General features: G+C 44.5%; 2 protein-coding genes, 1 long non-coding RNA gene and 1 other non-coding gene across 10 annotated transcripts; 2 read left to right on the top strand and 2 right to left on the bottom strand.

Moving 5' to 3' along the window:
- Nucleotides 1-321: 321 nt before the first annotated feature.
- LOC104583554 lies at nucleotides 322-3,918 on the bottom strand. Of its 6 annotated transcripts, none has more exons than XR_002962268.1 (6): nucleotides 3,538-3,917; nucleotides 2,143-2,422; nucleotides 1,654-1,831; nucleotides 1,074-1,530; nucleotides 912-1,001; nucleotides 323-728 (listed from the first exon to the last, which is right to left on the bottom strand). It is a non-coding gene; the product is annotated as an uncharacterized LOC104583554 (long non-coding RNA). The 6 variants fall into 6 exon arrangements; XR_002962270.1 differs by having other exon boundaries at nucleotides 1,108-1,530; XR_002962267.1 differs by having other exon boundaries at nucleotides 322-728; nucleotides 912-1,530; nucleotides 3,538-3,918.
- TRNAP-UGG lies at nucleotides 568-639 on the top strand. Its single transcript has one exon. It is a non-coding gene; the product is annotated as a tRNA-Pro (tRNA).
- A 591-nt stretch (nucleotides 3,919-4,509) lies between the features above and the next one.
- On the top strand, nucleotides 4,510-5,706 carry LOC100821152 (momilactone A synthase). The gene has a single exon (XM_003559792.3). It carries the CDS (start codon nucleotides 4,621-4,623, stop codon nucleotides 5,497-5,499), a length of 879 nt encoding a protein of 292 aa, XP_003559840.1. The 5' UTR covers nucleotides 4,510-4,620; the 3' UTR covers nucleotides 5,500-5,706.
- Nucleotides 5,707-13,954: 8,248 nt separating this feature from the next.
- LOC100846656 lies at nucleotides 13,955-25,257 on the bottom strand. Of its 2 annotated transcripts, none has more exons than XM_010236040.3 (13): nucleotides 24,636-25,257; nucleotides 23,566-23,638; nucleotides 23,352-23,479; nucleotides 22,905-23,264; nucleotides 21,472-22,799; nucleotides 20,645-21,048; nucleotides 18,855-20,539; nucleotides 18,625-18,779; nucleotides 17,476-17,633; nucleotides 17,050-17,186; nucleotides 15,134-15,844; nucleotides 14,943-15,050; nucleotides 13,955-14,133 (listed from the first exon to the last, which is right to left on the bottom strand). In XM_010236040.3, the coding sequence occupies exons 1-11, from the start codon at nucleotides 24,777-24,779 to the stop codon at nucleotides 15,656-15,658; spliced, it is 4,761 nt and encodes a 1,586-aa protein (XP_010234342.1). In that variant the 5' UTR covers nucleotides 24,780-25,257; the 3' UTR covers nucleotides 13,955-14,133; nucleotides 14,943-15,050; nucleotides 15,134-15,655. The 2 variants fall into 2 exon arrangements, with proteins under 2 accessions (XP_010234342.1, XP_003559838.2); XM_003559790.4 differs by having other exon boundaries at nucleotides 17,050-17,213; nucleotides 24,636-25,255.
- Between the last annotated feature and the right edge of the window lie 851 nt (nucleotides 25,258-26,108).

Below are 26,108 nucleotides of genomic sequence, written 5' to 3'. Positions count from 1 at the left end.
TAGTACGTACATCTAGGAATTCAATTCTGGCTAGTAGTATCTCACAACTCTGCCATGGCCGCATCACTAGTTTGTAGTCATCCTCACCATCTACTGCTGCCGGAGCTGGACAGCCTCAACTGAACTATACCTTTTTCATCACCATGCAGCTGCAGCTAGCATGTCACTTATCAGGCAGACGAACGGCTGGCGATCTCGGAGCTGGAGGCTTCTCCTGTACTGGCTAGCTTACTGTGTGTCCTTCTCCGTTGCTTGCCTGTGGTTTTGTCTTTTTAGAGGACTGGAGTCTGGAGGAGCTGATAATTGATTGAGTCAGGAATTAAAGCACCGGACTGAACTGAAGCAGCAGTGCATTGATGGTATTATGTGGTAGGAGCTGCAATCAAGCAGATAGTAGTAATGTTTATGGGTTGATTTTAAATTTTATGGCCATGGTGTTGGCAGCTCCTTTCTGTTGTCAGGAGGAAAGCAAAGGAACGAGGAGTCGCTGTGCTTTGGACGGAGGCAGTGGATTTGCTGGGAGTGTAATTAGACTAATTAAACTACTGTAATTCAACGTTCATATCAGGGCATTTGGTCTAGTGGTATGATTCTCGCTTTGGGTGCGAGAGGTCCCGAGTTCGATTCTCGGAATGCCCCTCAATTTGTTTTGTTTCTGCATTCTTTTGACCATAACTAGCCACAGAATATGATCAGTGTTCTTTCTGACCATTCGCCAGCCGCAATTCCTGCAGACCAACACCACACCCACACAGGAAGTCAACATTTGCTAGTAGACCATCCATACAGGGCACTTATATGTATGCTCCTGAGTTGACAGTCAGGATCCCCAAGAGGAACCCGTGGAAGTACAGGAGAAATTGGTGATTAAATACTGATAGAAAGGGGATGAAAAACAACAGACTACCAACCCCAGAACAAGTACTGGAATACTTCTCTTCTTACTTCATCCATTCATCGATGAGCGATGGGGTTATATATCAGCCGAGTTCGAATTCCACCTGTGTCAGTACAGGAGAAATTGGTGATTAAGATCTGATAGAAAAGGGGATGAGAAACAACAGGCTACCAACCCCAGAACAAGTACTGCAAAACTTCTCTTCTTACTTCATCCATTCATCGATGAGAGGAAGGGGTTATATAACTGCCAAGTTCGAATTACAGTGAGCTAAGTCAGTCATAAGAGTAACTGTAAGAAACGGCAGGAATGCAGCTCTGTCAAAAACACAGCTCAACCATTGATTCTCCACTTGAATCATTAATCCAGGCCACCGGATAAACGGACGAAGCGGTCCGCTGTCCAGTGAGTCTTCAAGCTTCGTTCTTCCGGTGTGTGATCAGATGACTCATGCAGACTCACCTCCACCAGCTCCGCCGCCTCTTTCAGCATCCTCCTGTATAGACTTGAGCTTCACCCGAAGTGCTGCTATCCATGCTTCCTTCTCCGCCCGCAGTACTGCTATCCTTGCTTCCTCCTGCAATGCTGAATTTGTCACCCTTTTCTGGAGAGATGCCCCGCAGGACCTGCATCTGAATCCACCACAAGACAAGCACAAACGAATTAGCCATCGCAATTCGCAATGCATTACCAACAACGCGGTGCACACTAGCCTAGCTATACTTTTAAATACACCACAACCAGAAGCCACTCACCACATCCTGATATTCCTTGACCATCCCTCTAGCCTCACGAAGCGGATCTCCAGTGCGGGACAACTCATCAAGGCACACTTTGATGACAAATCCGCAGACCACAATGGTTGAAAACTGCTTTTGCTGTCCTGCAGATCACGCGGACCACTCTTTCCTTGTCTGGATCAGATTCGCCCATCTGAAACACAAATTGCAAAAACAAATGCATTAAAAAGACGGTACTTAAAACATCATGTCCAACAAGCTATTTGTAAGGCATTCAATCAATCTGGATAAACAAGTTGTTAGGCGGATAACCATAAATTAATTAATTTTCTCAGAATAGTAAGAAGATATGTCAAGAACCAACAACGAGAAATTAAACTGATGAAGGCAATCTATGGTATTCACTAGCAGGCTCAACATCAAAGGGAGTATTAGGCAGGTATATGAATTTATCCTAAACAAACTCCAGTAACTTCTTTTTGTGATGAGAACAAACTACGGTACCTGGCTGGACGAAAACCGGCGAGGGTAGGCGTGCGAACGGCCGTGGATAGCCGTCGGCAGCAGGCACCGTTGCTCCTGCGTGATGGCTGCCCTGCAAATCGGCTGCGGAGCCTGGCCGGCAAGGAGGATCCTTTTCGCTGCGTGTCGGAGCGCCGCCATTGCCACAGCCTTGCAAAACCAATTAGAGGAGAAACCGGGGAGTCTCTTGCGGATCGGAGCGTATTTCCACAAGATCGCGAGATACCCAACAATGAGAAACCCGTTTGTGACCTCCTTGCCCCTGCAGAAAACATGATTCTCTTCATTAGAGAGCATCAATATGTCACTGTATGAAAACAAGATTCGATTCTCTTCATTAGCAAGCATCAATATATCACGGTATATATAGAGAGAACAGAGAGCTGCAGGTGGCGATTTTCAGGAGAAACGAAGAACAGGAGAAACAGTCACAGGGCAGCAGGCGATGACTGGTGGCGTATTAGAGTTAGAACATGTTCGGAAGTCATCCACTCCAGCAAATACTGCAGCCCACTCCCGACTTACACAAATCATGGCATTGGGGGCAAAAAAAGGATATGTAGAAACATTCAGCAAACAGCTCCAGATTCTGGCAACCAGGTGATGCTGACAGCACTAAGTTTTGTTGACTAGCCAGACAGCAAAACGAGATGAAACACCTGAACTTGCATCAATCATTCTAAAGCATGTGTGTTGATTGATTACAGAAAAACATGATTTGTCATTTTTTGTGTACAGTTGAACCATCTGAACTTCTACGAACCTGTATGTTGGTTGATTACAGAAAAAAAGAATACTGGACGCTTGCTGGTTCTGAACTGGGCAAGACACTGGTTTTTGCACATACAAAAAAAATCAGAAACAAGTGGTTGTGTTGTGGTTTTGCAGCAATGCAATCTTTGAGATGTGGAAATGCCCTTCTGTCGTTCCCAATCGTAGGATGCACATTTCGAAAATTTGGATCCTTTGGTTTTAGGTAGTGAGCTGCCATTTTGATCACGCAAAGGAGAACCACATGGAATTTGTGGTGGATGGTATCTCCTGAATGCTTAAAGCGTTTTTGTGTTCTTCTGTTTGATTCACATCCTTCCATGATCCAAAGGAACATATCCAAAGACTCGTAACTGCTGGTTGCAAAGGTTGCTTGGGTATTTTTTTTTTATCCTAGTGTTTTCATTACTCCATTCGGCAACCATACTTCACATGTATATGCAATGTATAAAGCAATTACCAAATATTGACCAAATCGGTGTATTGTTAACTAGTAAGATAATGCTCATTTGGTTTGTACACAACTCATCACATATTCATTTGATTTGTAATAAACTAAATAAAAGAGATGTGGGGAGAGGAACAAAGTTGCAGGCTTGAACTCACACAGGAGAAGGGAGTTATCGATTGGAGATTGGGTGCTTGGAGTCGCCGAGTCGGGGAGACAGGGACGAGGATTCGGCGATGGCGAGCGGTCGCACTGGGATTCGGTGGCGGCCGGACGACGAGGCCCAACCGTGACCTAGCGCCGCGACTCGGGGGAGGTCTCGGAGGCTGTAGGATACACCGGCGGGAGAGCCGGGGAGCCGGCCAGCGGCAGCAGAGGAGGCGTGTGGCTTGGTGCAGTTGTGGAGGCGGGTGCGGGCGACACTGCGGCAGCCAGGTTGCGCCGTGCGGAGTTGCGGCGGCCGGCGGCGACGGCGCTCGTCCCTCACTCTGTCGACCCTGAGGTCCGAGGGGACCGAGCAGACTGGGCTGGCAGGCTCGGGGTGGGCTGGCAGGCTAAAGGGCCAAGTGAGGTGGAAAGTGGGCCGTGCCCCAGACCAAGGCCCAAACATTGTACAGTATAGGCCAGAAAAAACATCCCACCAACCTGCCTGAGGCCTAGCTCCGCCTCTGATTCTCCTAAAAAAAACAAATCCTCTAAAAAAAAAGCTCCGCCTCTGATGTGATTTGATCTGTTGTAAAAAAAAAAAGCGTGTGGCTCGGCCGCTCGGGGGAGCTTTTGAATTTCATGAATTTACAGGTGATTCTTGTGGTGAAAAAAAAACTCATGTGATCTGGTCTGTTGTAAAAAAAAAAATACTCTTGTGTGTGATCTGACCTGCTGTATTGAGATTCCTTCCTCGCCGGTCCAGCCAACGCGATGAGCTGTGAACGTGTGCACGCGCCGCGCGAGGCCGGTTTTAAAATCCCTCTGCTCCTGCCGCCCTGCACCGGGTCGCGAGATACGCACGATCTCGCCGGTGCCCGACGGTCCAGATAACGTGGAATCTCCAAGTCAGCGCCCTGGCGCACCAGGCTGTGCTTGCTCGTTGCTCCGGCTCAGGGTCCCCTGTTAAATAACCACCGCTAGCTCTAGCTCTCTCTGTCCTTCATTGGCGCCACACTCCACTCTCCACACTGTCCACCAGCTAGCTTAGCTTAATTAGCTCGATTCTGCGAGAACAGAGATCAACAGCAAGCAAAATGTTCCTCCGGGCAGCGATCCAGCGCGGCTACTCCACGGCCTCAACAGCAGCTGCAAGCACCCAGAGGCTGGCAGGGAAAGTGGCCGTGATCACGGGCGCCGCGAGCGGCATCGGCAAGGCCACGGCCACCGAGTTCGTCCGCCACGGCGCCAAGGTCATCCTCGCCGACATCCAAGACACCCTGGGCCGTTCCCTCGCCGCAGCCCTCGGAGGCCCATCGACGGCCCACTACACCCGCTGCGATGTCACCGACGAGGCCCAGGTCTCGGCCGCCGTGGACCTCGCCGTGTCCACCCACGGCAAGCTCGACGTCATGGTCAACAACGCCGGCATCGTGGGCTCCCTCGACCTCCCACCCTTGTCCGCCCTCTCCATGGCCGACTTCGACGCCGTCATGGCCGTCAACACCCGCGGCGTCATGGCGGGCGTCAAGCACGCGGCGCGTGTCATGGTGCCACGCAAGTCCGGTTCCATTATATGCATCGCCAGCATTGCCGGCGTCATGGGCAAGCTGACGCCACACCCGTACAGCGTGTCCAAGTCCGCGGTGATCGGGCTCGTGCGCGCCGCGGCGGGGGAGACGGCGAAGGACGGCGTGCGCGTAAACGCCGTCTCGCCGAACTACATCCTCACGCCGCTGGTGAAGAGGATCCTGGAGGAGTGGTACCCTCGGATGAGCGACGAGGAGCATAGGGGGATTGTGGAGAAGGATATCAATGAGATGGCGGAGGGTGGGGTTGTGTTGGGAGTGGAGGATATTGCTAGGGCTGTGGTTTATTTGGGGTCTGATGAGGCTAAGTATGTCAATGGGCATAATCTTGTTGTTGATGGCGGGTTCACTGTTGGCAAGGCGCCCAACATGCCGCCCATGGCATGATTTCGATCTTCTCTGAGTAGGCTGGAATAAGTTGGATTGTGTTGCAAGGATTCTTAATTTGAGATGGCGATGAGCAGCTTTGTACTACTAGTATATCAGTAGCAATAAAAAAGTATTCTTTGAGATGATGAGTAGTGGTACTAGTAATCAATTAAGGATGCTTTTCAGATGATCAACAAACCGAGTTTAATTGTTTGTGCTTGTTTCGATGACCGGCCTCCTGGTAATTAATCTGAACCCAAGTGTAATTTCAATGTACTCGCCGGCTATTCAGTCGATCGAGTAGTACTATATTCAGTCAATGTACTCTCTCTTTGGATTCTCGTTGTGCCAAATTAAGCATGCCCGCGGTGCAGACAATGCTCCCGGAAAGAGATCTTACGACTAGGTGTGTTTATTTTGTTCGGTGGAAACTGGGTAGGAGTATCTGCAAACTGGTCCAGTTGACTTCACTAATCTTCTTGCGGCGGGAGTTTATCGGCTGGCCCGAGAGTAGACTTAATTAGCAATGGCAGCGCCTAGGCTTTGCAAAGCCCAGCCCAAGACCTGAAAAGTATAGCAGTACGTAATGAGCCAATGGTTTGCATTTGGGTTGATAAGTTGATCCCATCTAATTTTTGGAAATGATTAATAAAGACCAGTCATGACCTTCCTGTTACAACGAGCATATAGTTGGCTACACAAGATATACATGGAAAGAAACCCAAACCGATTCAATCCATAAACGGCCATTACTTACACTTACACACATGCTATATATATATATAGCTGTTCTGTGGAAGGATCCGATCATCACTGCACTTCACACTCATTTTGTTCTCTACAGAGAGATAGGAGAACTCGATCGAGATCAGATCGATGATGGCGATATTTCAGAATCTGCTGGTGTTCCTTGTTTTGCTAGCCGTGCAGATTTGCGTGCTTGTGACGATGGCAGCAACAGGTGCGCAGGCCAGGAACGTGGTCAACCTGCGTTGCTGCCTCGCTGGTGATCCAAATTGCTGTCTTATCAAGCCGCCTTCTCCTCCTCCAAGCCGCCTTGGCTAGCTAGCTCCTCCATGCAAGCTTTTCATTTGGTTCTCCTCCTCTCCCTCCTGGTAATGTAATTTCAATGTACTGGCTGGCTATTCAGCTAATGGAATGAATAAAGAGGAGGAGCTAAATAATATTGGTGTCTATACTTTGAATTGTTCGTTGTGCCGCCAAATAAATATAGAGGTTTATGATGGATGCATATGGAACATGAGATCAACATGTGGTTTGTTTGCAAATCGCCACTCGACTTAAGAAGCGGTGATCGAATAAATTAAGTTTGAGTATGGACTACAAGAGTACACAACACTCACTACTATAGAAACGGTTATCAGTAACGGTCGAAAAATCATATCAGTAACGATCGGGGCCGCCGTTACTGATGTGACGTTGCATATAGACCGTTTTGTAGTAGTGACTGCCCATGCATGGCCCTCAACTCAATCCCCATCTGAATCGAAATTATATCTAAGGTAGTAGATCGATTTATGTGATCTGATTGATTCATCCACCGACTATACTTCTACATCTTGCTCATCATTTATAACTCGATCCGTACCATATGGTTACAATGATTCTATCTATTGGGCCAGTACTCATCGCCAGGACACGGCGCTATTGTATATTCTTCTATGATTCAATACACCCGGATGGCTGTTCTGAAAAGGATTTAATTCTATTGTGGAGTTTGAGTTATCGAATTAACATAGCTTTTTGCATAGCAAATCTGTTGCATATTCATCTAATTGCCAGATCCATCTCTCTTCTGTAAGATGCCAAATGGAATTTGCAAAATGAGCAAGTGTGTATGATATAGTAGTACTCAGAAAATGATTAATGTAGTTAATGTTTTCAAATGCTAAAATGTTTCATGCTTCTTCTGGCAGCGGAAATGCTCAATGCCACCAATTCGAGTCCGGGTGAATTGGTGCCGGGTCGGATGATGTTCAACGGACTTCTTGCTAGTCTTTTCGTTTCTGGTGTTTGATATAAACTTTTGAGTCGAACCCGTTTCGATCCAATGATGTATATACAAGGGAAAAAACTGAAATGATGTTTTTTTTCGAGACAATGGATCGGGTTTAGGCTTTGTTATTTCTTCTATACAGGGCTTTTCAAAGCCCAACCCAAAACCTGATGTGTATATAGCATGCATGTAGTCAGGTCATTATAACTGAGACTTTTTCTGCATGGGGTTTTATCCCATCTAAGTTTTGGAAATGATTAATGAAGGCCACATTAATGACCTTCCTGTTATCACGTATATATATAAATGGTTACACTTACACAAGATATAAAATAATGGAAAAAAAATCCAAAGCAATTCAAGCCAGATTACACAGATGCCATACATGGAATCAAAACCAAAGAAAAATCCAATCCATAATGGCCAGATTACTTCCATACCATATATACGCACGTCGGGAGCTAAATATGGAAGAAGAGATCAACAAGATGATCATGCCATTTAATTGGTTGCCTAAGTTACAGATCTCCCGCATATATATATAGCTGTTTCCAGGAAGAAGCTGATCATCAGTCCATACATACATATTTTGTTCTTCTTTATACAGATACAGATAGGAGATGATGGCGATTCAGAATAATCTCCTGGTCTTGCTTGTTTTGGTGGCCATACAGGTGTGCCTGCTGGTGACAATGTCAGCGACAGGTGCGCAGGCCAGGTACATGGACGTCAAACTGCCTTGCTGCGGCGGTGGTAATAATATTTGCTGTCTTATCAAGTCGCCTCCTCCAAGCCGCCTTGGATAGCTAGTTCCTGCATGCATGCTTTTTATTTGGTTCTCCTCCTCCTCCTCATGGAAATGTAATCTTAGGTGTAATTTCAGTGTACTGGCCGGCTATTCAGCTAATGGGATTAATAAAGAAGAGGAGCTAAATAATATTGGTGTCTCTGCTTTGAATTGTTCGTTGTGCCGCCAAATAAAGAGATTTGAACATGAGATCAAAATGTGGTGTGTTTGCAAATTGCCACTCGACTTAGCGATGATCGAATAAATTTCCCAAAGTTTGAGTAAGGACTACAAGAGTACAACAATGCCAATGCATGGCCCTCAACTCAATCACCATGTGAATTGAAATATATATCGATCTAAGCTAGGAGATTTCTGTGATCTGAATGATTCATCCACCGAACATACGTCCACGTCTTGCTCATTGTTTATATCTCGATCTGTACCGTATGGTTACAATGATTCAATCTATTGGCCCGGTGCTCATCGTAAGGACATGACACTATTGTATATTCTTCTATGATTCAATACACCCGGATGGTTGTTCTAAAAAGGATTTAACTCTGTTGTGGAGTTTGAGTTATCTAATTAAGATAGTTTTTTGTATAGCAAATCTGTTTTTGCATATTCATCTACGAGGTTCTTTGTAGAAGCATGTACAATAGTCATCCACGGCTCATCTATCTTAAGCTAATCTTTATATTAATTGCCAGATCCATCTCTCTTCTGTCGGATGCCAGATGCTGAATTTGCAAAATGAGCAAGTGTGTATGATACAATTGTACTCCGAAAATGATTAATATAGTTAATGTTTTCAAATGCTAAAATGTTTTCATGCTTCTTCTGGTAGCCGAAGTGCTCAGTGCCATCAAATCGGAAGCTGCTCTATTGGGCAGGTTGACGCCTTAGAGCATCTCTAATGGGATGTCCCAAAGTTATCTCAAATGTCATATTTGGCCCAAACAGAAATGCTCGTCCGAAAAACACCTCACAATGGGCTACCCTAAACAGACATTTTGCCCTGTTTGTCTGACCAAGTCTCTCAAAGTTGCCCCAAATTTAGAAAAGGTTTGGGGTATCCGGCCCGGGCCCACATCTTTTTTCCCACATGCAACTTCCATCCCCGATTCCCCTTGTCTGGTTTTGGAAGCATCGCTGGATCCATCATGCTAGATTGATCTAGTTGAGATATTTTTGCTCATCTGCACCATTCGACCTCCGTGCCTAGCTGCTATGACGGTTAGCCGCTTAGGTGATCATTCTAGTATGGTCCGCAAATCATTTTCGGACACGTAGTGGTCCGTTTGGCGGACGCCGTTGCAAGTGATGCTTTCTAGACTATGGTTGGAGCTATAGAACCCATTTATACTATGGTCGAACCCATTTCGATCCATCCACGCGATAGATTGTCCTTTCTAGACTATGGTTCGGGCTTAGGCTTTGTTCTTTTATACAGGGCTTTGCAAAGCCCGGCGCAAAACCTAAGGTGCATGTAGGATATAGGATGAATGTAATCAGGTCATTATAACTAGGACTTTTGGTGGGGAAGCAAAAAAAAGGTGAACGTAAAACAGCTTGGGTCTCCTCGGATATTTTGACGATGCCAAAAGTACATGGGAGGAATTGGCTTTAAGGATTTTGAATTGTTCAATCTTGCACTGCTAGCTCGTCAGGCCTGGCGCATTCTGCAGGTCCCGGACTCCCTGAGCGCCCGGGTACTCAAGGCCAGGTATTTCCCAGAAGGCGATATCCTCAATGCCGATCTCGACAGCAATCCATCTCAGGTTTGGCGTTCCATTTATGAAGGAAAACGGGTGCTCCGTCAAGGTCTGATTAGGAGAATTGGCTCGGGCTGTGATGACTCGGATCTGGCAGGATAACTGGCTCCCCCGCGATCAGTTGCTTCGGCCAGTCTGTGCTAAATCTTTGAATCCTCCTGAGTTTGTATCAGAGTTGATTGATGCGGCTGCATGCACGTGGAAGATGGATGCCCTTGCTGAGCACTTTTATGATATGGACATTGATCTTATCCGCAACATCCCGCTTAGCACCGTCCGCCAATAAGACTTTTGGGCTTGGCATTTTGAGAAGAAAGGTGTTTTCTCTGTCCGTTCGGCCTATCGTATGCTTGTGGAGACAAAGAAACGCAGAGAAGATTGGCTTGACAAAAGGCCCGCTACCTCGGATGAAGAAAAGACCCGCAAGCAGTGGTCCTCTTTGTGGAAAGTTAAAGTTCCTTCCAAGATCAAAATCTTTGTTTGGCGCTTGGCCCGAAACTCGATTCCTACGGGAGAAGTAAGGATGAAGAGGCATGTGGCGGACTCGATGGTCTGTCCTATTTGTAGGGAGGCTAATGATGATTGGCGCCATGCCCTTATGCTATGCAGTATGCCTAGATGTGTTTGGTCGCTAATTGATGATGATCTCCTGGAACATGTGAAAGGGCATTTCTCTCCTAATTAATTTTGGTGGTGATGACAACGTGTGTTGTGGACTAATCGTGTGTTAAGTATTTCAGATTTGATATCAAATGGCGCAAAACGATTCGATGCCCTCAAGTTGGAAAACGAAGAGTAGTGGAGTTTTAGCGGCTTTTTCGGTTATTGAGTCGTAGGAACTCCGACTATTAAGAGAGAGTCCACATGGGAAGGTAATGGGTGAATCGCTTTTCACGTACACAAACAAACATCTTGCACCCACATAAAGCCTACCAAAAAGTGAGAGAGAACCGACTCTAGAGCCTAACTGGTGTGCATTTGCCTGTCCAGGTCTGGAAGTTCCGGTGGGGTTCCGGTACCCCAGAACTTCCGTCCAACCTCCGGACCAGGTCCGCAACACTACTGGAATCCATTGTGGATTTCCGGAAGTTGAACCGGAACAGGGCCGGAACTTCCGGTCGCCCAGAACTTCCAGTGACCAGCGGAAGTTCCGCCCCTGAAACTCGCAGTGCATAACGGTTAGATTTTGGGGAGTCCAAATATTTACCCCTTCGTCCCCAACGGGTTTCCTGCCCGAGCACGAAGCAAAGAACAGCCCCCTCTCTCCCAAGAATTCTCTAAGCTTCATTTTACTATATCTCCCTCCATAAAGCTTCCCCCTTGTTGATTCTTTGAGGATTGGAGGAGAAGACCTAGATCTAGGGTTTCACCAAGTCACAAAATTGATTCCCCTTGTTTCTCTTGTGTATTTTATTTCTCTTGGGCATTTGGGAGCTCTAGACGGAAGTGGTTGCCTTGAGCTCTTCCCTTGAGGCTTGTGGAGCTTGAGGATTGGATTAGGAGCTTCCAATTGAGTTGTGGAGTTAGCCCCGGTCAAGTTTGTAAAGGTTCGGTCTTCGCCTTCAAGGAAGCCATTAGTGGAGCTCACTCACCTTTGTGGTGTCGTGAGAGGAGAATAGAGTGAGACTTTGTGGCGTCTCTACCTTTGTGGTAGAACACTCCTCCAAATGGAGACGTACACCTACCCCAATCGGTGGAACTCCAGTGAAATCTTCATCTCTCGTGTGGTATCCATTCTTACCCTTTACATTCTTGTTATCTAGTTGCTTTGGCTATTGCTTCGGCTATTGCACTTCATCCTAGTGTTGCATTACCTTTAGAAACCCTAGGTTAAGTGTTTGTATCTTTCTAGAAAAGAAAAAAAAAGATTAAAATTTGTTAGTCGCCTATTCATCCCCCCCCTCTCTAGCCGACCATACCGATCTTTCAACATGTGATTGCTTCTTCTATACCTGATGCCCGGCTATGGCTTGCGACGCTTTTCGAAACTTGCAAGCATGAAGATCTGATCAAGATTCTTGTTACGCCATGGGCGATCTGGTGGGCGCGGCGTCGGGCAATACATGATGATGAGTTCCAGAGTCCCTTATCCACTTTCAGGTTTATTCAGAAATTTTTGGGTGATCTTCAGATTCCTCTAGCAAAAACGCATACTCCTGGCCTGCAGGCGGCTCGGCCTGCTGTCTCCACCAGATGGCTTCCACCAGTTCCAGGGGCGTGTGAAGATCAATGTCGATGCAGGCCTGTCTCGCCTGGGCGCCTCGGGCGCGGTGGCGGCTGTTTGTCGCGATGAACACGGGGTCTATATGGGGGCTTCAGCAGTGACTTATGCTGGGATCAGTGCACCTGAAACTCTTGAAGCGATTGCGTGCTGTGAAGCTTTAGCTCTGGCTGCGGACCTTAATGTTAGTCATATTCAAATTGCTTCTGATTGCCTGGGTGTTGTTAAGGAGTTCCATGAGGAGAGCCTATGCCAGTACAGTGCTATCGCTAGAGAATTCAGGGAGAGGAAGAAGTATTTCAGATCGACCCATCTTGGTCATGAGAAGAGGGACACTAATTCTGAGGCCCACAATCTCTATAAAGCGGCAGCGACTCTCCCGGCCGGGCGCCGTCTTTTGCTCCTAAATACCCCTGATATTTGTTGTATTCCAACTCTTGCTTTGAATTAATAAAGTGGGGTACTCCGCTTAAAAAAAATTAGGACTTTTTCTACATTGTTTGATCCCATCTAAGTTTTGGAAATGATTAATGATTTAGTGAAGGTTGGTTACACAAGATATACATCAAAGAAACCCAAACCGCTTCAATCCATGATAATGGCCAGATTACACAGATGCTATAGATGGGATTAACCAAAGAGATGTCCAATCCATAATGGTCAGATTAATACTGCCATATATACACCCCGGGCGCTAAGTATGGAAGATCGAGATCAACCAAACGATAACCATACCATTAACTGGTTGCCTAAGTTAGAGCTCTCCTTGTTGTATATATACAGCTATTCCAATTGGAAGTAGCTGATCATCAGTACATATTTTGTTCTCCTCTGCAGATCAATTGCCGATCGATTATCAGCAGGAGAAGTCGATCAAGATAATGGCGATATTTCAGAATCTTCTGGTGTTGCTTGTTTTGCTGGCCGTGCAAGTGTGCCTACTGGTGACGATGGCAGCAACAGGTGCCCAGGCCAGGGACCTGGTCAATCTCCCTTGCTGCGCTGCTGGTGATGGAAACTGCTGCCTTATCAAGACACCTCCTGCAAGCCGCCTTGGATAACTAGCTCCTGTTATTTGGTTCTCGTCCTCGTCCTGGTAATGTAATCTTCAAGTGTAATTTCAATGTTCTGGCCGGCTATACAGTTAATAAAGAGGAGGAGCTATATATATTGGTGTCTCCAACTAAAGAAAGAGATTATGGTGGATGCGTATGGAACATGAGATCCATCCCTAGAGACGAGAAAAAGGCATGAGAAGGAGATCGGGTTCAGTTAGGGCTAGTTCGGTTATGCCCGTCCCCACCGGGATTGCCAGGATTGTGCATTTCCCCCCTAATCCCGTGCAACCGGTGCACTTGCATGAATCACGATGCATCGGCTCACGGACTGACGGAAAGATGAAGGGGTAGGCTGGGAGATGAAACTACTGAAGAACTGTTTGCGCATGGAAATGGGAAGCATTATCTGATGTCTCAGACTCTTAATTTCGAAATTGCCTGACACAAAAGGATTAATCACACAATGAGAAGACTGAAGAGGCAGCAACTAGAGTCACTTTACTTATGGTAATACGGAAGATTTTATTGTGCATTCTGCAAAACGTTTTTGGTCAAGATTAGCTCTAAATTATCTTACCGAATGTGGAAATGGCAAAACGTGCAAGAAGGATATAACGAGAGCTAAAAACTTGCCGGAATCTGAACCGCAAAGGTAATATACATGTACATGCGCTGGTGACATTCGCAGTATTTGCTGATAATCAAAAAAACGGGTTAGCCTATTGTACATGGAAAATATTTGTACAATGTTCATACACTGGCGATGGTCCAAGTGGTTACTTCTTTGAAACCTGAAAAGAGAAGGCGTCGTAGAGGCATTAGCGGGAGTAGTTGTACAAGAATCACGAAATAATTATCTTTTCGTTTTCAGCTTATCAGCGCCACGTGATCAAACGGGACGTCATGCGAGGTACACTTCCACAAGAGGATGAACACATGACCACAGATCTTTTCAAGTAGACAGAAAAAAAGAAGAGATTTAGCTTGTTTTTGGATCTCTGAGTTGAACCGTAGAAGGGGGAGTATGAAATTACGGTCCTTGTAGTAAAGTGATAAACAATAATAACAATGAGGTAACTATCATTATCAACAATAGCAAAACCCTGAAAATAAGTACACATAGCAAACAAGAGTTTGTAAGCTAGTATCGCTCTTGCTAGAACTGGGCAGCTGGTTGTGTATGCAGTATGCATATATTTATTTTGATTCTGCGTAAACTGCTTACTTTAAACAAGTTGCAACCATTCAGGAAGGCAATATGATGCTTTTATATACTCCCTCCGTCCCATAATTCTTGTCTCAAATTTGCCCAAAAATGAATGTATCTATTTCTAAAAAGCATCTAGATACATGTAATATTTCGACAAAAATTATGGGATGGAGGGAGCAATATGAACTCAGTGACGGGAATTTTTTAATTAAGGCCACATGGGATCCTAGTATATCATGAGGAGTTAGTATCAGTGAATGCTCTTACTAGTCTCACTTCTCGCCTCTATAATACCATGAAAAAGATCATTCAAGAAGTCATTTCCTCGTGGCGCAAGCAAAAAATGGGTTGGCACAGCACAATTAACAGACTAAATAGTAGTAGACGTACCTGCTTGAACTTTTTTCCAGAAGACCTGCCATTATGGAAAGACCAAAAAAAGGAACACCACTAGCTGATCTTGGTTAGTATGATCGATTGACATTGTTGTCCTCTCCCCTGCTCAAGAATCAAGATTGCGTAAAACATTAGGGAATAGAAAGAGGATATTGAACTTCAATTTGAGACAAACTGAAACATACCATCAAAAATGTTAAATGGGCAGCACATTATCTCGTACATCTTGAAGGAAAAATTGACAAGAGACTCTTCAGCCATAAGTCAGCTCAGTGACAAACCAAGTAATTTACAGCATGCAGGCGAGGAGAGTGCTTGGGAAGGAGCCATTGTCCAGGTAATATTGTGCACTTGCCTATCATGTGCAGTCTAAGAATGGCCTGCCTTCTGTGTCCAAAATATAACAACTGTCGACAAATGAAGCCCATCTTCAGCTGCCTCACTTGCTAGATTGTTCAGATCATCCAACTAGATACTAGCAACCATGTATAAGAACGGAACACCACTAAAGAAACAAAAAGAAGAATCTCAAAATTACATCCTGTACACACTAACCAACACACCTAAATGAGAGGACTCTATGTGTTTTTCACTATTGAACTTCTCCACTAAATGCAACCAGCATGTTGGGAGCAGTGAGGTGGAAATGATATGCTCATCCAACCGGACCTACTTAAAGGATGCCATTTTCTCGGATTCTGAACATGTCAGCAGCTGATAGACTCCATTGAAAGTCGCACAAGTCTGAGTAGATCATTCACACCCCGGAAGTTAAAATCCAGAACAGTTCTTACTGGAGAAAGACCATCTACTCCCTTTTCATGGTTACCAGCAGCAGAAGCAAATGCCATCTGTGATTTCCGAGTTGCCTCAAAGGCACAATTGACATCGTTTGTCTAAGAAAATAACAACATATCATCAGATACAAAATCTCGTTAATGAACCATAATGCGTGTGCACTGAAAGTAGAACTGTCTTAATTGAGGAGTTTGGTTTGATGAATTGGTCAGCCTTAGGATCATCTAATCCTAATTCTAGATTTAACATTCTTATTTGGGTTGATATTTAGTTGGTTCGTAGACATACAAATCCACCAATGCCAACTGAATGCAAGGAAAAAGGTCGGGCCACAAAAACCATGGGATGACTCCATCCAATGCCGGTGCAGCCTATCCTAGAGTAAGGCCATTCCTCAAGACGAACACAGTTGACAGTTCACCATGGAGCAAAGCCAGTTGCTTAGGATTGCCAACATCTATCCAGTTTGCTATTTTGTGGAGTTATGCCCAAAACTAAGGGTGTGTTTGGTACTTTGGTTTAAGCCCAAGCTTGCCCTACCAAAAGTTTGGCTAGCCAAACCATTGGCCAAGGATTTGATTAACCATGATTTGGCCAACTTTGGCAGAAAAAAAGGGAAATGAGCTAGTGTTGGCAAAGTGGCATTGCCATGCCAACAGGTTGGTAAACATCCAAACAAATATTGGTATGGTTCACCTTGGCTGGCAACAATCCAAACATACCCTAAAAAATGCTCAAAGTCTAGACTAGTAAACTTTCAAGGAAATTTGCTCCATACAACTCAACTGGAAGTACATCTACTACTGGAAGTCAACAAATTGAAAAACTCTAACCAATTGTGCTACATCCTGGTAAAAAATAGTAAACAAAAAAATTCAGGGTTATTTCTTAGCTCAAAAGCGTCATTTTCCACTTGCTACCTGACCTAATCTCAACTAAAAAAAATCTAACCATTCATAATTAGCAGGAGTTGGAACAAATCACTTGCCAATTCCTTTCCCACCAATAAAACGTTGTAGTAGCATGCACACATACTTTACTCCATTAATGGGAAGTTGGTAACAAACACCATATATGTTACTCTGCAGTGAGCACTATCCTATTGAGTCCCAGACCTTTGAGGAAAAACCACCAAGGCCTAGAAACACAATGACCATAATAATGGCTGATTGGGCATGACATACTAATTTTTTTTCTTCTAGTTATACCGTCAACAGATTATGAACTCACTATAAACTATTAAAACATGGCCATAAATGAGAACTTGATTGATCTGCTAACCGCGATATTCAGGAACACTTACATAAGCTAGTAACCTTGTCAAGTGTGGTTGATTGCGAACAGGTAGTAACAAATGGTTCCCAGCAACTTGGGGTGAATTAACATCCTTGCCTGAAGGGCCCGTCTTAGATAATCCATTGTTATTTAAGTTATCAATGTCTGAAGCCGAAGATGATGGTGATTCACCTACAAAAGTAACAATCAGGAATAAAATAAATAAATCCAGAGAAAGAGCCACAATATGGTAGCAGTATAGCACCCAGTAAAGATGATACTAGTTTTGCACTGATGATGCTCTGATTTTTCCATATGACGAAGATAATGGATTCAAACTTTTAAGAATTAGTAAATAATATTATTTATAGAATGTAAACTAATTCAAATTCTACAATGCGAGCTACGTTCGATAATATACATAAGCAAAATTTCACCAATTAGATTCAACTACCTGGTGTAGTTTGTACAACTGCCTGCAGCACCTGTCGATCCTTGCTTGCAATAGGGTATTTGTAGAATGCAGCCTTGAGATAAGCTACTTCAACACATTTATATGCTAAAGCAGCAGCGGCCATCTTCTTACACCTTTCATATTCTTGACCAACAAAGCTGGGCAGTAAAAATGGATACAATGAATTATAATGACCAAACTTGAGACTCTTCACCTAAAAAACATGCTAGTGCCACACGAAACCGCAACTTCTGATTATATTCATAACACAAACAGTGTGCTGCTATTGGAGAAGCTTGTCCTAGAGCTCTCTTGTAATTATCTTCCCTATTAATAAAACTACTTCTGGGGCCTCCCCTACAGTTTTCCCGTAAGAAAAACTGGCTAACATTTAGTAATGTCAAATCAGCTTTGTACTCCCTCCGTCCAACAAAAGATGTCTTAAATTTGTCAAAATTTGGATGTATCTAGACATGATTTAGTGTATAGATGCATTCAAATTTAGTCAAAGTTGAGACATCCTTTGTTGGACGGAGGAAGTAGTATAATTGTTACATAAACTGCATTGTGAATAGGGATGTAAACAGGATCCCACATATATCCCGCTTCGAGACCGAACTCTAAATCTCCAAGTCAAATTGTAAGCTTTTGAACTAGCCCGTCAATTAAGCGAGATTCCGCTTGCATCCCCTAATTGTGAATACAGTCAGGCTAATCAACTGTAATGTGAAAACCATCAAGCTAACCTAGTGATGATAGCACCCATCCAAGTCAGACCATGCAGAAAAAGGGGAAATATGATTTCAAGCACTTATTAACAGAAATAAAATAGCTTTGCACATAGAAGTAGAACAATATATCATTAACTCCCTCTGTTTCATATTAGTAGTACTTTTAGATTTGTCCTAGGTCAAACTTTAGGTCAAACTTCAGGAAGTTTGACTAGGTTTATATTAAAATATAACAACGTCTACGATACCAAATAAATAAAATATGAACACTTATTTCTTGATGGATATAATGAAACTAATATGGCGTCATAATTTTTTTGTATATTTCTCTATAAACTTGGTCAAACTTCAAGAAGTTTGATTTGGGACAAACCTAAAACTACTACAATTTTCAAACGGGAGTATATGTGTAGCTTACTTGCAGAGTTTTGCAGTATCAGAATACATGCTCTGAGCTGCATCACCTTGTTTCAAACCATCCATATTCGGAGGTTCCAAAAGTGACGCTACATGCAGAAATTTTAAGGCCGCCTCAAAGTAGAGCCTTGTGCTTTCAAGTTCTTTTCCTTCGTTCTGCAGAGAAAGTTGGTAAGGACCTTACACAACAAAAGTTAGCATATTCATAAGAGAAATGTTAAGGTGAACAACCTTCAAACGGTTAGCCTTGTGCTTTAGATCTCGAGCTTCTTTGAGAGCATATGCAGTTGAATTACCAACTTTCCTAGCTGGACTTGAAGTGTCTGCAGGATTCGGAGTTGACTGTTTTGCAACACCATGTTGTGCTCCATTTTCATCATTGCATCGCCCTGACTGTGGTGTCAATTTGGACGGATTAGACTTTACTGGGGTGAGGTGGGTTTCTATCAGAGGTGAAGGGACCATTTGAGCTTTGGGCTTCTCTATATCTTGCTTGTTACTCTTGGAATACAATTTATCCTTTCCGGATGCGACCTCTGGTTGAGAATTTCCATCTGGAGGGCGATGAGTTGATCCGTTTCTGTCATGAACGGAAGTTCCACTTTTCTTATTTGCATGCACAATCGAATCACCTTTAGCATCCAAAGCTCCAATCCTAGGTTGCACTGAAGAGCCATCAGCGCGCAAGCTGTTTTTATCACCAGAGTGCAAGTGGCTATAACCCCTAGCTACGCTGGAGCCATTCACAGTGAAATCCTTCCTCTCTGATGCATGATGTGTATCATCATCCAAACCCTTCCTCGAAGAAATTCGTTCTGATGCATGACCTCGAGTTAACTGAACAAGTTCAGAATCTTTATCAGAATTTCCTAGTGAAGAACCATGCAAGACAGGTTCGGTTGCAAGCAGATTATCCTGGGGCTTTTTAGCCTGCCGGACATTGTCTACTATGTCAACTTCAGTATTTAGATACTTTACTGAGCTCGGCAGGGTGCTTGAATTAGCATTCATGGGTCCATCTTTCTCCAATATTCTGCTATGGGAGACCTTATCAATGAGAGTGTTTCTCAGTGGTGATGAGGAAGCCAACTCAATTGGCGAAGTCTTTGCAACTTGGGGGTTCTGTTTCTTTTTCTGCGAGGCTGAGGCCTTTGAAGAACTTGAAGTTACAGCTGTAGTCTGGAAGTAGGCCACATCAGTAGAAGCAGGTTCAGCCAAGTCCAAAGCCTGTCCAGAAGATCGCTTTTCTGATGGTTCGGGCGGACCTCTTTTACCAGCAAAACGTGCGCTATCCTCAATGGGTCCATTGTTTACACTCCCCCCATTATGAGACGATATCTGTTTGGAATCCTGACCTTTTACTGATTTGGAATCTATCGTGGGATAGAATTCTTCAGACTTCGTTAACTTTGACTTTGTTTCCTTTAAGTTCTGATCTTTATAGGTTTCCTTGGCAGCAGAGCTATGGTTCACTACAGTTCCTTTGCTCAACTGAGCTATTGAATTGTGCTGACTCTCCTCCCATTCCTTCACTATCCTCTTCTTGCTAGAAAAATCTGATCTTTGTGCATCTGAGGTCTGAAATTGTTCCTTGTTCCTGTCTTCAGGAAGAACAATATCTTCATCATTTTCTCTCTTGGATTTATCAGAACGATCATACCTCGAAACATTTTTTTGCTTTGATGAAGAAACATCACCCTTTTCGCCCAAACTTTTTAAGGTCACTGAATTTGCAAGCAAAGGTTTGGCCTCAATCGGAACGTCTCCACTAGCTAAATCACACCCAGGGTTCCGATCTCTGCCAGAACGATGCCGCTCCTCCTTTTTAATTTTCTTAGAAATTTTGTATTCACCATGATCCATCTCTCTCTTGCCTTTTACTTTTGAATGCTTCTTGGATCTTTCCACAAGTTCTCCTGTATTGTCAGCAAATAAATGTAAATACAAAATAGAGTAGAAACGACAGGAATGTAGTGTATCAAATAGAACCGAAATAATAGGAGGGAGAACAATAAAAGAACCTCCATCAGAATAGCTGCCACGACTCTTGCTCTTGGACTTCTTCTTTTCAGTGAAAAGGTCAACTGATTTGCTCAAAGAGTCTCTCTCAGTAGGATAATGGTTACCATCAGCAGTACTTCTAACTCTAGTAAGAGCATGTTCATTGCTCGTTGGATAAGCTGAAGCTTGTGTTGGGTGAGAGCCGTCAAGCAAACCATTTCCATCACTTGGAAAACTTTTCCTTTTCCTACTATGTTCAGCATGTCCATTCATATTTAACATGCTGGCTGATGTTAGTCCTGCAGAAGCAGCATGAGGATGACCAACTGAGGGAATACCGTTGGCAGGAGCTGGGATGACATATAGTGCATTCAGGGCATTTGTAGTCTCATCCTCACCAACGTCGCACCTATTCATCCCAGGTCTGCAAAAGTCCCAAATTCTAGCTCTTTAGAAAGGAACAAAAAGTGCTCATCAACTTATGCATATGGAGAAATATTATATTGTTACGAGATACCACCTCAATGGCAAAACATCATAAATTACAACCTAACAGTTTCGGTGTTAGTGTAATATAGCAAGGCACAAACCAAGACCTATCCAAATTCCAATCCTTACTTTCAGGATGCAGCTGCTCCATAAAAATTATAGCTTACATTCAAGTTGAATGGAAAGAATAGTTTGCATATAGTGCAAAAGGTATTAGTTAACAGTCAAATCAAACAGCTCCCGATAATAAGGTGCCACCGGTTACATGCTACTGCCTACCAGCACGCTCGATGACAAAAGAATAGAGGCAGCAAAAAGAACAGGAAGTATAAACAGTTGTATATGAACTTGAACTTACAGCCACTGTTGCATGCTACATTTCCACTCCTTTGGAAGAGTAGTAGGATTCATCTCATATGGTAGGAGACGCCATTTCTGGCATATGTCACATTGTACCCAATGTTCCTCTATCACAACTGGGGGTTGAAGTGCAGGAGCTGGTTGAAGTGCAGGAGCTGCATTTGCAGTTGATGCAGAAGATGGAGGTACATGCATCCTCTGCTCCTCTGAAGCTGTATGTCTCTCATGTTTTGAACTATATGAGATCTCCCTCTTTGGTGCCCCAGGCATATCAGGATCCCTTTTGCTCCAAGATTTTTCCTTTAGATGGAACTCTCCCAATCCACTACCATTCTCCAATATATCCTGCTCCTTGCATCCATGAGATCGGTCAGGAAAATTGTCCCTGGCATCTCCATGTGATTTTGTTTTGGGTTTCTTCCCGGATTGGCTAGATTTGGACTGAGAATCATTTTTCCTCTCTTTAACTGCAGCAGAAGGATGACTACCATTGTCGACATCGAGGAAATCAGATGATGTTGAAGCAGTCTTCTTTTGTTCCCTATGTATTCTTTTGGCCTCACTCTTGGTGCTATTTTTCCCATTTGTATCACAAAGTATGGTTTCTTTGCTAGAAACCTTTTCCATGCAAACAGGAGGACCTCTTTCATTTATAACCGTGTTATCTTCAAAGTTAACTCCATTGGCATTGCATTTACTCTCAAGTTTTATCTTTCTTCCATGCTTCCTATCCAACAGAAAATCTGTGTCATTAGTTCTATTTGTCTCTTCAAAAACCGAAGCCGTCATTTCTGTCTTTGGTTCCCTCTTTGCTGCCGAAAGTTCCATTTCTGTGTTGCCAAAACCACTTCCTAAACATTCGGTTGCCTCCATTTCGACAGTTTCAGTGTTGATGACATTGTTGTTTATGGCCCATTCTTTTGATCCGGCATCTTCATTTCTTTCCAAAGTTTTTCCTGTTGGTTCCTCTTCAAATTGACTCTCGCTTTTTGCCTCAATGCCTCTGGAACCAGACAGCAATTGTATGTTGAGAGCTTCTGATACGATCTTTTGACCAGCAGGTGTTTCTATGTCAATCTCCTTTTTCATAACTGCACTGACATCATTTTTGTTATTTGACCTCTTCATATCTACGGGTTTCTTTTTCTTACTATCAGGTTTCATTTTCTTAACCACATGTCCTTCATAAGCTTCCTGTGCGTTTTCTGCATCCACACTTGTTTCCCATTTCTTTGATGAAGGCATAACCTTTTTTGTCAATTGCAAAACACTTCCTTGCAGAGGGGATAACAAGAACCCTCCAGGAATTGAAAAGCATGTCATGATCTGTGTGATCGTGGTTAGAGAATGGAAGTGGTTATTCACTCTTTGAACCATTCATGATGAGGTATAAATAGAAAGAGATAATAGTGTGATCATGCAGTACTTTACCTGAAGTATGGTCCGGGGAGATTCATTTTGCACATTATTAAATTCCGGGGAGAGGCCCCCGCAGCCATCAGGGCTATCCTCCCCGGATGAAGGTGAAGAAATATCAAGGCCCAAACCACTGTAAATAGCTGCATTATTTCTTGCCAAGACATTGTCAGAACCAACTTTTATTCGAACTTTAAACCTATTGTGGTCGCTACTCTTAGATGGAGCATATGAATCACGAGTGCTAGATCCCCTTATAGCTTTTGTGCTTTCACATCTTTCATGTTTACTTGAATCGCCGGGAAAAGGCACCACAGAAGCATTATTTTGGGAAACAGATGGAACTGGCACAGCAGGAGGGTTCTGAGACACACCCTACATTGTAAATCGTAACATGTCACATGATATCATGTTGATTGACAATGCTGTCCCAAAAAGTACAGCCAAAGCTTAATTGAGCACCTCAGTAGACTGATGATAAGGAGATCTTGAGCTACGGTTTGCGGCCTTAGGTGGGCTTCTGGTTTGGGGTAGAAGAGGAGAACGCTGGTATGTAGGCAAAAATGAACCATATCCACCAAATTTTGATCCTGCCAAAGATTAGTTCTGTGTTTAATGTTTCTTTTCAATGAAGCCAAAACAAGCAGACTGCAGCATAAGCTCAACATCACCTCACCTAGATTCTCTGCAGAGACACCTCCTTCAAAGTCCTTCTGAAAATGGCCTAGCACGTTTTGGAGTTTTTCATCCTAAAAAAACACATCATCAGAAAAACAAAAAAGGTGGTCACAACAAATATGACTGTAGATACAGTATACAGTGTACCATCTTCAAACTAAAGTTGTTGGTAAATATTTCATAATTCCAAACAAGCCCTTTTTAAGTAAATTAGAAGGTAATGTCTTCAGTAGGTTTTCCTTTCCAATCAAAGGCTTCAGTGTTCATGTCTTTCTTTTCCCTTCACTTTTCATTTCTTCTGTATACAAGGATTTCAGGTACACATGATGAAAATTTTGAAGTACGTGATGTATGAAGCAGCTGTAGCTCAGAAATAACAAATGTTATAGTAACTCATGTGCATTGCATGTGTAACATCGAACCCATGGATACTAAAAGACCAAGGAGAAGCACACAGTCCCACTGTCAACGATAACACGATTCTAGTCCTGTCAAAACTCGTCCAAGTACCATTGCCATGGATTCAGCCTACTAGTTGGAGGAGGGGGGCACGGGTTGATCCACGTCGCAGATTTTCTCTTTCCCCCAATGAGCGTACAGTCTAGTCACAAACACGGACTAGCCAAATCCAAATTACTACTGGCACACCAAAACTAACTACCCTTCTCTAGTAAGAGAGTAGCCTTTTCTGTTCCAAAATAACCAGCGTCATAAAGGCGTTCGCTAGACAAAGTTAGCATCACCGTCGTCGTAAACAAAGCGACAAACTGAGTAAATTTAAATGATCCACCAATGCGATTGCTTCGAACTAAGGCGAGAAACTGCAGCTGGATGATCAATTAATGCAACCGCTGGTATCCCTACGCTCGCATCAGCGCGGCTACTACGAGGCAGGCATGAGAACCAAACAAGGCATGCTCGTCCATTCCCCTACACCAATTGGGCCCGATCAAGCCACTCGTAGCACTAAATTGGTACGACATGCTACACGTCTAAGCCATGAGAAACTAAGCGAGCACCGAAGCAAGTGACGGGCGTCGTAGGGGAGGGGAAGGAGAGGCGACTCACAATGTAAGAGAGCGCGACGTCGGGGTCGACGAAGGCGTCGTCGACGCAGGCCTCCCCTTCCTCCAGCTCGGCGTCGTCCTCCATGCCGCCGCCGCCGCCCACGGCGCCGCCGGCATACTCCTGCCGCCTCCTCACCGACAGCATCCACCCAACCCAAGCAAACCGCCCGGCCCGACCCCACACCCCTCCAACCCCGCCCGCCTTCCCCGCGACGAAGCTCAGGAACGCCCACCCCAAATCGCAAGCACAAATCCGACCCCTAAAGCTCCACGATCGGGCGAATCTCTCGCCGCCGCAGCCGCCGCGCCCGAATCGGCCAATCCGAGGGATGCCTCCGGATTTGGGGATCGCGAGATTCGAACAAACCGCTGCTCGCCCACACCCACACGGACACGGAGGCTCGGTCACACCCACACCCCCTCTCTCCTCCCTCTCTCTCTCCGCCTCGGCCAGGCGTCTCGCCTCGAGGCTTCGTCGCACGCGACGGGTGGAATTTTTAATTGTTTTACCCCAGCAAAGCTTTTTGCGGCTGCCTCTCTCTCGTTTCTCCCGTTTGGTAGACGACGACCTGGCCTTCTTCGGCTGGGTGCGCTTGTGGGCGGCGTTTGTTTTGTTTGGTTTGCTCGCCGATGCAAGTGATGCTTTCCTCTTTTTCCCCTTCTTTGCCTTTCCCCCCGAGCGGACGGAATCGTTCCGTTGGAATCGAATGTTCCTCCCTTCCTTCCTTCGGGCTTGTGATAATAATTCGGGTGCGGATGTGCGTCGTTTCGCCAAAAGGAAAGGTGGTTTCAGGTCTTCTGTACGTGTGACGACAGGTTCGGGTTCTTCATATACACGCTCTTTCGTTCTTCTTATAGTTACTGCGACAGAAAAAGAAAGTAAAAATTCAAAAAGGAAATATGCACAGAGAGCTGGTGATGCAGTCTGAGAGAAGCAGAAGTAAATAAGTGCTCTGCCTAAATCGCCATGTTCCAACACGTGTGTCTCCTGATGTAGTATCGTCATTCCGTTTTCCCTGCCAAATGAAGAACGAAAAAGGGCGAGACGTCATAGAAACATCAGTTAACGTCACGTCGAGTACCGCGCGGTTTTCATTTCCTCGTGCGAGCGAATTTGCGTGTCCCTGTCAGAAAGTTGCTTGGAGCCTTTCGATCCTTCATGTCCTTGAGTCGTCCTCCAAGGCTCCAACCAACTGATGGCTGCCACTCACGGTTTCCTTCCAGCCTGGACAGATAAACGTTGGAGATATGTCAGCTTCTACAGACGTTAGCATGGTGGCCGTGCACTGCACTATACCTGGCCCACGCGGTTTTGGGCCGGGCTTGTAAAAGCCCGAGCCCGGCCCAAGGCCCGATGTTTAACAGATTGTAGCCCACCAAAAATTACGAGTACCCCTCAAAAAGAAAACCAAAAGTCTGCACATCCATAATCAACATCAATGACCTGAACACACATTTGCTACATAAATACACA

The sequence above is a fragment of the Brachypodium distachyon genome, chromosome 1 (genome assembly GCF_000005505.3).
Source record: "Brachypodium distachyon strain Bd21 chromosome 1, Brachypodium_distachyon_v3.0, whole genome shotgun sequence".
NCBI classification, from domain to species: Eukaryota; Viridiplantae; Streptophyta; class Magnoliopsida; order Poales; family Poaceae; genus Brachypodium; species Brachypodium distachyon.
Note: the sequence above shows the minus strand (reverse complement) of the source record. Positions and strands in the feature narration are given on the sequence as shown.